General features: G+C 41.2%; 2 protein-coding genes across 14 annotated transcripts in view; one reads left to right on the top strand and one right to left on the bottom strand.

Annotated features, from left to right (window-relative positions):
* Nucleotides 1–5,996: 5,996 nt before the first annotated feature.
* Nucleotides 5,997–9,297, bottom strand: LOC115193829 (vesicular inhibitory amino acid transporter). Its single transcript, XM_029752902.1, has 2 exons — nt 8,770–9,297; nt 5,997–7,841 (listed from the first exon to the last, which is right to left on the bottom strand). Exons 1-2 carry the CDS (start codon nt 9,034–9,036, stop codon nt 6,693–6,695), a joined length of 1,416 nt encoding a protein of 471 aa, XP_029608762.1. The 5' UTR covers nt 9,037–9,297; the 3' UTR covers nt 5,997–6,692.
* A 530-nt stretch (nt 9,298–9,827) lies between these two features.
* lama2 (laminin, alpha 2) overlaps nt 9,828–10,462 on the top strand; it is a 136,529-nt gene continuing 135,894 nt past the window's right edge. For 12 of the 13 annotated variants that reach the window (XM_029752892.1, XM_029752861.1, XM_029752881.1 and 9 more), the window contains exon 1: nt 9,829–9,979. In XM_029752892.1, the coding sequence (XP_029608752.1) occupies nt 9,913–9,979 (67 nt within the window). In that variant the 5' untranslated portion in view covers nt 9,829–9,912. Of the gene's footprint in view, nt 9,980–10,462 lie in introns of all 13 variants that reach the window. The other variant, XM_029752788.1, reaches the window with a different exon arrangement.

The following is a 10,462-nucleotide window of genomic DNA, read 5'->3' as shown; positions in this document are numbered from 1 at the left end:
TTAATGTCCCTGGCCACTAGGAGCGCCGCTTCTAGATGAGCATTTTCTTGTTTGCTTATGGCCTTATACAGCTCGTTGAGTGCGATCTTAATGCCAGCGTCATTTTGTGGTGGTAAATAGACGGCTACAAAAAAAAACTCTCTTGTAGATGATGTGGTCTACAGCTTATCATGAGGTACTCTACCTCAGGCGAGCAATACCTCGAGACTACCTTAATATTAGACATCGCGCACCAGCTGTTATTGCCAAATAGACTTTTTGTAGTGACTCAAGGAGTGACTAAAGGTCTAAAGTGAACCAACCAAACAAGGTGTGTACAACATTTATATGATTTACAAAATGTATTATACAGAATATTACACTGTAATGGAAAATGGTGATTTACAGTGCATTTGAAAAGTATCCAGACTGCTTAACTTTTTCCACATTTTGTTACGTTATAGCCTTATTCTAAAATGTATTATATTAAAAAAATCCTCATCAATCTACAAATAAAACCCCATAATGTCAAAGGGAAAACAGGTTTTTAGAAATGTTTGCAAATGTATAAAAAAAGATAAAAGAAATACCTTATTTACATAAGTATTCAGACCTTTTGCTATGAGTCTCGAAATTGAGCTCACGTGCATCCTGTTTCCATTTATCATCCTTGAGATGTTTCTACAACTTGATTGGAGTCCACCTGTGGTAAATTCAATTGATTGGACATAATTTGGAAAGTCACACAACTGTCTATATAAGGTCCTACAGTTGACAGTGCATGTCAGAGCAAAAACCAAGCCATGAGGGCGAAGGAATTGTCCGTAGAGTTCCGAGACAGGATTGTGCCGAGGCACAGATCTGGGGAAGGGTACCAAAAAATGTCTGCAGCATTGAAGGTCCCGAAGAACACAGTGGCCTCCATCATTCTTAAATGGAAGAAGTTTGGAACGGCAAGCTTGTAGTTTCATACCCAAAAAATATTTAAGGCTGTAATCGCTGCCAAAGGTGCTTCAACAAAGTACTGAGTAAAAGGTCTGAAAACTTAAGTAAATGTGATATTTATTTTCTTTTTGTATCAATGTAGAAACATTTCAAAAAACTTGTTTTTGCTTTGTCATTATTGGGTATTGTGTGTAGAACAATTTAATACATTTTAGAATAAGGCTGTAACGTAACAAAATGTAACAAAATTCTTTCCGAATGCACTGTATATGGTACATTTTTACATTTATTAACAGTAAAATACTGTGAAGCATTATCCTACAGCATACTGTAAATTATGGTGCATTGTGGGAAAATGTGGTGGGCAGGGAAAGAATGGCTGTATTTCAAATGGTACTATAATTCCACCCCACAGAATACATGTCACGTTCTGACCAGTAAATGGGTTATTTGTTATAGTAGTTTGGTCAGGACGTGGCAGGGGGTATTTGTTTAGAGTGTTTCGGGGTGTGTGTTTATGTAGAGGGGTGTTTGTTTAGAGTATTCCGGGTTTTTGGGTTATGTTCTATGTGTTGTATTCTAGGTTCTATCTATGTTGTGTATTTCTTTGTGTTGGCCTGGTATGGCTCTCAATCAGGAACAGCTGTACATCGTTGTTGCTGATTGAGAGTCATACTTAGGTAGCCTGTTTTCACCTGTCCCTTTGTGGGAAGTTGTATTCGTGCACTGCTATGTTTAGCCTGCAGAACTGTTAGCTGTCGTTCGTGGTTTCGGTTTGGGTGTTTTGTGTGGAGTTCGTAATAAAATAAATATGAGCATTCACGTACCCGCTGCATTTTGGTCCACTTCCTACGACGGCCGTTACAATACAGCACCATGACATAGTTTTGGAGCGACAAAAACACTTTGACCACTAGTGGTTGCATGGTATTGTTGTTTCTGGCTCATTAACATGTTTTGAGGCGTGCCTTGTAAGAGCCTACATTTATGCCACCTGTTAGTGAGAGTGCTGTCAGTATATATCAACCAATGGTGGGTGCAATGAAAACACCTCAGATTATGTAAAATAGGGGTCTAAGCTATATCAGAAAATGAAAATGTTTTTGGGAGTTTACACGTTTTTAGATAATTAATGATAAAGGTTAAAAAAAATAACAAAAAAAAAATATTCTTGTATATTTTTTTATTAAACTGTTTGAAAGCCATATGTTTAAGCTGTTATATTATCTCAAACTCAACTGTTCATCTTTTCCAGCGATGAAGACATGGATGTCTCATGGTATGGTGGGGTATGCAGAATTTGGAGCACCTCTATCTCCTGAATGTTTTGGCATTCAGGTCCAAAAAGTCACTTTCTGACCAGTTCTACCATGGGCAAGTATGTATGGAAAGTTTGGTTTAAAACAAAAGGGGTGCGGTTAAAAAGGGATTTTCAGTTATTTTTAGCAAGCTGGACACAGTCAAGAAACTGTATGAATGTAGTTTTTCGATTTTGTTTTTGTCATTTTAAAGTATACAACTCTACAAATGTATTTAATTTTTTTCAGCATATCAGAATACTTCTGTCTCCTCTCCTTTCTCTAGAAAAGGAAGTGACTGGGTGACAGACTAAGCGGAGGATGGGAAGAGATGGTGGGTGGAAGAGAGGGAGGTGAGAAAAAAAAGCATGCAGATGGAAAAAACATGATTGTCTACACAGATGTTATAAATTGTTCATCCAATATTGAGTATCCCTTTGTTTCAAGTCATGTTATTGAGTGGCAGCACTTGCTCATGTTCATGCAAATAAGCTGAGATAAAATTGCACAGATCAAAAGGTCACCTACAGAAATCTGAAGATAGGAAATAAGCAGTACGAAGGTGAAAATACCACCACGGCTCTAAGCAACAACACAGCAAGTATAGTGTTTTTATCGCATTTCTGCATTTTCCATTCCTTTTGAGGTTCACAGAGACTCAGCAAGACAAAGTAAATGTGAAAGTACTGTAGGTTAAATCTGCCTTCCAGCTAATTTAATTTAGTGCTGGGCAAGGATCTCTCAATAGCCTAATAGCCTATTAAGGATAAGTATTACATTTCAAATGAAAGCTTGGCCTACCTCACATATACTGTATCACACATTTTAAACGTTGTCCATTTTAATGTAGAATACAGTATACGGTATGTTTTCATTAAGCATATGGCTGGCTAACTGGTTAACAAGAAATGTGTAAACATACAATACAAAACGAATAGGTAGTTAGTTAATTACACACACACACTCCAAAAGTATGATTCAGAAAACCAAACATGTATATTTAAACAGATATTTTTTGTTGCTTCCGCCTCTTTTGTTGATTCTGCTGTTTTGATTGGTTGGCCGCAACTGACATTGAAGAGCTGTCCTTTTGACAGACAACAATACCCTATGAAAGTGCCGCCTACTTCCTGGTTCCAGTACCTCAGGTTTTTGAATGGGCTTCAAGCTTATATCATAAAATTCATGTAATATAAGATACTGTATATAAAATTATATTCCTATATGTGTATTGATTTGCTCATACCGATGCCTTTTATCAAAATATTTGACACTCAAGAAGTAAGACACATCAGCGAACGTCAGAAAAGTCTAATTTGAACTACAATTCCTGCAGCCTTGTTAGAATGGCTGGAAGAGTTGGGGAATCACAGGATGGTAAAAATCTGTTAGTTACAGTCTGTTTGATGGGTTTTATATTAGATTACACTGGGGATTTAAAAATGTTTTAATCAAAAATGTAGAACGGCAAGCTGTCCAAAGTAAGACATATGCAGCTGGTGAGAGTTGTAGTTCTAATGAAACGGTTGTAACTTTTTGGCTTCATACTTCTTTTTGGCTGTCAAATACGTTGAAACCCAGCATATGGTAAATAAATTCACTCAGAAACACATACATTTGATATATATCTTATATGACAACATTTTCATAAATTTGACGATGTATTTTAGAAGCCAATTCTTAGCCTACAAAACGAGGAACCAGGAAGAACCACTTTCATGACTTATAGGCACCAATAAGAACTGGAGACTACATCCAAGATGTCCCACCTCTGTTTTCAAGGTAATCTACTCATGCTTGCATACGCCGATTCATGGACAAACATCACATGCGCACTACCACGCAGTGCCCACAGGGAGAAACGCGAGCAGTGACGATGTCATCACGTCATCCAAAAACATGGCAGACATTGGATGAATATAAAATGTTAATACACTATTATACAAAAGTATGTGGACACCCCTTGAAATTAGTGGATTCGGCTATTTCAGCCACACCCGTTGCTGACAGGTGTAGAAAATCGAGCACACAGCCATGCAATCTCCATAGACAAACACAGCTTACAGAACGGGACCACCGAGAGCTGAAGCATGTAGCGTGTAAAAATCGTCTGTCCTCGGGTGCAACACTCACTACCGAGTTTCAAACTGCCTCTGGACGCAACGTCAGCACAATAACTGTTTGTCGGGAGCTTCATGAAATGGGTTTCCATTGCCGAGCAGCCACACACAAGCCTAAGATCACCATGAGCAATGCCAAGCATCGGCTGGAGTTGAGTAAAGCTCGCCACCATTGGAATCTGGAGCAGTGGGAACGCTTCACCACCTGGCAGTCCGACAGACATATCTGGGTTTGGCGGATGCCAAGAGAACGCTACCTGCCCCAATGCATAGTGCCAACTCTAAAGTTTGGTGAGGAGGATTAATGGTCTGGGGCTGTTTTTCATAGTTCGGGCTAGGCCCCTTAGTTCTAATGAAGGGAAATCTTAATGCTACAGCATACAATGACATTCTAGATAATTCTGTGCTTCCAACTTTGTGGCAACAGTTTGGGGAAGGCCCTTTCCTGTTTCAGCATGACAATTCCTCCTGCACAAAGCGAGGTCCTTACAGAAATAGTTTGTCGAGATCGGTGTGGAAGAACTTGATTGGCCTGCACAGAGCCCTGACCTCAACCCCATTGAACACCTTTGGGATGAATTGGAATGCCAACTGCGAGCCAGGCCTAATCGCCCAACATCAGTGCCCTACCTCACTAATGCTCTTGTGGCTGAATGGAAGTCCCTGCAGCAATGTTCCAACATGTAGTGGAAAACCTTCCCAGAAGAGTGGCAAAGGCTTTGTAGCAGAAAAGGGGTATCAACTCCATATTAATGCCCATGATTTTGGAATGAGATGTTCTACGAGAAAGTGTCCAAATACTTTAGGTCATGTAGTGTATCTTCGGCTGAGAGTGCTGAAAACAAATTGGCCTCAGCGACAATTATTGGAACAATTCAACGGATGCTTTGTGCACTAAGGTGATGACTAAAGTGGCTTATTAAGATTTTTCTAATCTGACTTCTCTCTGTGGCCCTTGTATGGAAATTGTCTTTTTGGGCCGGGTGTCAGTTAAACTTCAGTACCGAAGCAAAAATGTAGGAGCAGTCAGAACCGTGCTTCTAGACCGGAACCCTGGCCCCTTGATAGGCACAGATTATCCAGTATATTGACCACATACTCTATTGCCCGCCCTAACAATTAAAATAAATGTCTTCAAAAATGGAAGGCAGTTGGGAAGAGCCAAGGTGGGACCATTCTAGCAGGTGGGACCATTCTAGCCAATGAGAGGGATGATACGCGTTTCAACAACAGGCACAACGGTTTCCACTAGTTAGCACAGCCACAAAGTCAAAATTGGCTATATCGTGCTTTTGGTTTTAATTTAAGGTTAGGGTTATGCATAAGGTTAGCAGTGTGGTTAGGGTTGGGATTCAAATCACATTTTAAGATATGTAGAAATAGGCGAGGTTTATAACTTTGTGGCTGTTGTAACTAAAGTGTTTTTTCTCAAAGTTGCCGGTATGTCACATGTCCTACTTATATCAGTACACAACCTAATCATTACGAAACTTATATTTGATCAAATACGCCACATGTAGAAAATAAGCCATTAAATTCTTTGTTAACCAAATTTGGCACTCGTTCATTGACCTCTATACAACAACAAAAAAAACAGGGGAAACCGCCACCTGCTGGAGAAGACAGATTTTGAGCCCAGTTATCGCTCTTGCTTCACCTCTTCTTCTCTGGTGTCGGCCTACATTTTGTGCCCACCATTTTTAATTACTTTGATTTCCACATGCTGGTCTCTTGAACTAGAGGCTTAGATTACATTTTACATCCTTTAAAATGTTTTGTTTTTTATTTCAGCAAATCCTTGCACCAACGGTTACATTTAGTATATTATCAATTTGAAATGTTTCTTTAAAATACAATTATGTTCAATATTGTCTGCAAAACAGATAAATAAGAACATTACAACAGAATGTTTCTCATGCTGAGATACTGTTGTAAAGCTATATTTTCCTACATAGGTATATTTATTGCCATACTTTTCATTTTCAAGTGTAATAGTAATTAACAACAGATTCCAATTCATGCTATAGACAACAAAACCAGTAAGGAATCATAGTGACTTTGCCATGATAAGCAGCAAAGCAAACATCGGGTCACACTATATTGTTTACCACAATTTATAACGTCTATTTATCACGTCTTTATATTACAAGCTACCTTTGTGTTAATCACTCAAATCAACTCAATTAAAATCAAACACACAAACAATAGCTTGGTTTATCATACTATCATACAACATGTTATATCTATGCCTTAGCTGTAGGCAACTTACAAGTCCCAGAACATTGATATAGGGAAATTAAATAGGGGACCATCACTCAGTCTTGAAGTCTTCATGCAGAGTTTGAGCTTATCAACGCCCAAAAGCCTGAATCATTCCCTTGATGGAGCAAACCAACCCTGATAAACTACACAGAGATCCCAGAGTTAAGATTAGAAGGTCCAGGGCCTTGAGCCTGCTGCTCATGGTGGTCCACTTGAGCTGCAGGTGGAAGAGGGAGGGCAGGATGAAGGTCATGGCCGCCCCCGTCACGCTGCCCGTCAGCCCCATGAGCAGGGAGAAGTGGGGCATGCAGAGTGCCATGAGGAAGGTCATCAACAAGAGACAGCCCCGCAGAACCAGAGTCCCCATGTCCACACCCACCTGCGCCGCCTCCAGCCTTAGAACACTGCTCTGGAGGACCTCAGCCACAGCGTAGAAGGGCAGGGGGTAGGAGAGGAGGGCCTTAGCCAGGAGGCACAGGTTGACCACCATGCGTATGCCAATGGGAAGGTTATCAGTGATCACCTCTTTAGTATCCTCGCCCCAGGTGAGGAAGGCCAGCACAGAGAAGGTGGTTTTCAACACACAAGCCAGGGAGTGTGTCCAGCTCATCATGTCGGAGAAGTCCCCCCTGTCCTCCATGCTTCCCTCCAGGGTGGGCAGGAAGATCTGGGAGGTGTAGCTGAAGATGATGACCCCCACAGACACCAGGAACCTCTCAAAGTCCACCAAGAGGACCATCCTCCTCCAGGACCAGCGGTGGGCTTGGTGCAGGCAGTAGGCCACCACGATGAAGGTGATGAGGAACTGGGCCAGGGAGCAGAGCAGGCTGAGTCTGGAGACCACCCTCAGGTCCCGGATCAGCATGCAGGGCACTAGGGTCAGGAAGGTCATCACGGACCAGGCGGCGGGGGGGAGCGGGAGGAAGGAGAAGCTGTGACACATTAGGTTGGTGCTGACCACCAGGTAGAGGATACAGGTCATCATCAGCTCTACCACCTGTGCTGCGTTCACCACCCGGCCACCCAGGAGGGGGCACAGGCGCTTACAGCAGGCATTGGCGATGTCCTCGTAGGTGTCCCGCACTCGTATGGGCTGGCCCTCCTCGTTGTCCTCGTACAGGCAGGATACAAGAATCTTACCTGTGTAGTTGCAGATGACCGCAGCCAGAATGAGCAGTAGCAATCCTAAGTAACCACTCTGAAGGAGAGCGTAAGGCAGCCCCAGAACAAAGATACCCTAGGAGAAAGAAGAAAACAAGTGAACGACACGTAGAGTGTGAACACAGTGTTTCCTCCAATGAAGTACAAGTCATCACCAAGGAGAGTGTAAATTACTGCTCTTTGCCTGCGACTTGATTGTTTGAAAACTGCCACACATTAGAGGATGTTAAACTTAATCATTAAAGATAACATTCTGCTTCAATCTTAACAAATGTGCAACTGGATTTCTTCACGTGCTGTAGACTATTCAGTAGACTACACAACATTAATACAACAATCTTATCTTGCAACAAATTCCTAAATGGATAGTCTGAGCAACGGCGGGCTTTAAGTCAAATTGCAATGCAGAACAAGGTAAGTAAACAAACTCTGTTTATAATGTGAGTCTGCGTTAATATGTAGATGCTCTACATAGATAGAGTCAGTCCAGACAATAGGACACTGGGTATTTAGTGTTGCTGGAAAAGTACATGGTGTTGAGGATTATGATGATGCAATGACAAGGTAATAACTGAACAGATGTAGTTGTTTACAATTAATCCTACTCTGGCGTAGAAAACACAAATGAAAGTTAGTAGCCTGATTATCTGATTAAAAAAAAGGCTGGGACACTGTTGATTTGAATATGAATGGGGACGACGACAACTGCTGAAATGTATATTTACTTACATACTAATAATATGCTGTAGTTATTGAAATGGCCTTGTTTACAAAGGATTACTCTCAGCTTTTCCATTCCTTCCATTAAATATACTGTAGTTTCAATGCATCCTCTACACAACAACAACAACGCAATATCGATAATGCTCACCCAGTGCACTATCTAACATTCATTAACCTCCATAACCATAATCATTTCTTGAGAATGGAAAAAGGACATAAAAGCTAAACATAGAGAAGCATCTTTCCTAAGGTCTGAAGTAAAAAAAAAAATCTAGGGTTACCTGAATAGCATTGGTCACGTTCCATCCTGCCTCCCAGGTGGTGATTTTAAGACAGGTGCTGCTGGAGGGACTGGTAGGTGTCTCATTTCCCCCCTCTAGGCTGGAGGCGGTGGGTGACTCCCTGGTCTCCTCTTGGTCCTCTCCATAGGTCCTGCTCAACTCATCCCTCTGGGCGAACCCCAGGCTCTCCTCATCCCCATGGAGGAACCTGGAGGTCCACAGCAGCTCTGCCTGCGTCCCCAACCAGTCTAGTCTCAGAAAGGACATTTTAGTGTGGGTTTAGAGGGCTCTGTCTTCAGCAAATGATACTGTAAACAGACACTCGGGTCAGACGAGAGAGGCTACCTCCCCATCACAAACTCTAACCGCCAGCAGACAGCAGTGTCAATCTCAGGGGGGCTCAACCCCATACACAGTTAATGACCACTACACACAACATGAACCTGAGAGGCTAAATTGGCTCTCCCTGACATTTAAATGTTCTAACAGGTGAGACACTATGAGGACGATTGACAGGCTGTTGAACTGTGACAAAGGGTAATAGCTTCCGGCTTTTAAGATGAAGAATGAGTCCATCATGCTAGAATAATCAGATATAATTGAATGTCTTGCCTCTGCAAAGGACCTGAGAGGGGCCCATTTGAATTTGAAAGTTGTAATTTCTATTTTGAAACAACAAGATATGATAATAGCTGAGGGCTTTCGTGCAGATAACTTATATTTAAATAGTTGCCCTTAGTTCAACTATGGCAGTTAGATTTAACACCAGAGGGAGCAATAGAGGACCAAAAGCATGGGTGCCTAAATGTTTGCACTGGTCTCAGCATCAATGACAAACCTACATTGTAACACTTGGAAAGTTCCATTTTGTTTTCAGCACATAGGTTAGTTTGTCTCTTACTATTATAAGACCACCATTATCACCGTAAAGTTTAGTAAAAGTATTATTCTTCCCTTAATCCCATTCCATATGATCCCTTCACTTCTGTTCTGTGACGCCCCCTCCCATTGCGCGCGGGGGGAGCGGGAGAGTTTCTTGAACTTGCAAAAGTCACTCTTTGACATTCCCCTCAATTTCAGGCGCCGAGTCCGTCGCACATAAAGCGCCTCCGCCAGACTGCACGCTGATGAAGAGATTTGAAAATGAAAGGTCTATCGTTTTTTACACTCATTGCGTTGCTATGGCAATGCAGCCGAGCGCAGCAAAGGGGTGAGTGGATCGTTTGCCAAGTAATCGCTATACTCACAATCTGAAATATTTCGTTCTGATTTGTGAAATAGTCACAGGTTTGACCAATACTTTTTTTTAAATAACAATATACTAATTTTCCTTGGCAAGATTACCCATTTATTTTTAGCTTACTCTAGTATTTTCATTAAACAGACACATTAACATGTTTTTTTTTTAAATTAGGTTAGAATAGTGGTTTGGGTGACAAAAGTAGAGAAAATATCATTTTTGTTCTAATTAGTCTTCTCTGAACCATATCTTAGAATAACAGTATAAAGAAGAATTCTAGACTCTTTCTAGAATTTTCATGTTTGGACAGCTGTAAACCCACAGAAATTGTTGAGCCATCCAACTTTGTTCTGCCACCACTGTATGGGGTACCAACATCATTACATTCAGTGTCAAAACAGAAAGGGATTTAATCAGAAATATCATTTGAAATTATCAACTGTGTTTTGATGT

Source organism: Salmo trutta, chromosome 1, assembly GCF_901001165.1.
Source record: "Salmo trutta chromosome 1, fSalTru1.1, whole genome shotgun sequence".
Classification (NCBI taxonomy): domain Eukaryota; kingdom Metazoa; phylum Chordata; class Actinopteri; order Salmoniformes; family Salmonidae; genus Salmo; species Salmo trutta.
This window is presented reverse-complemented; position numbering and strand designations above follow the sequence as displayed.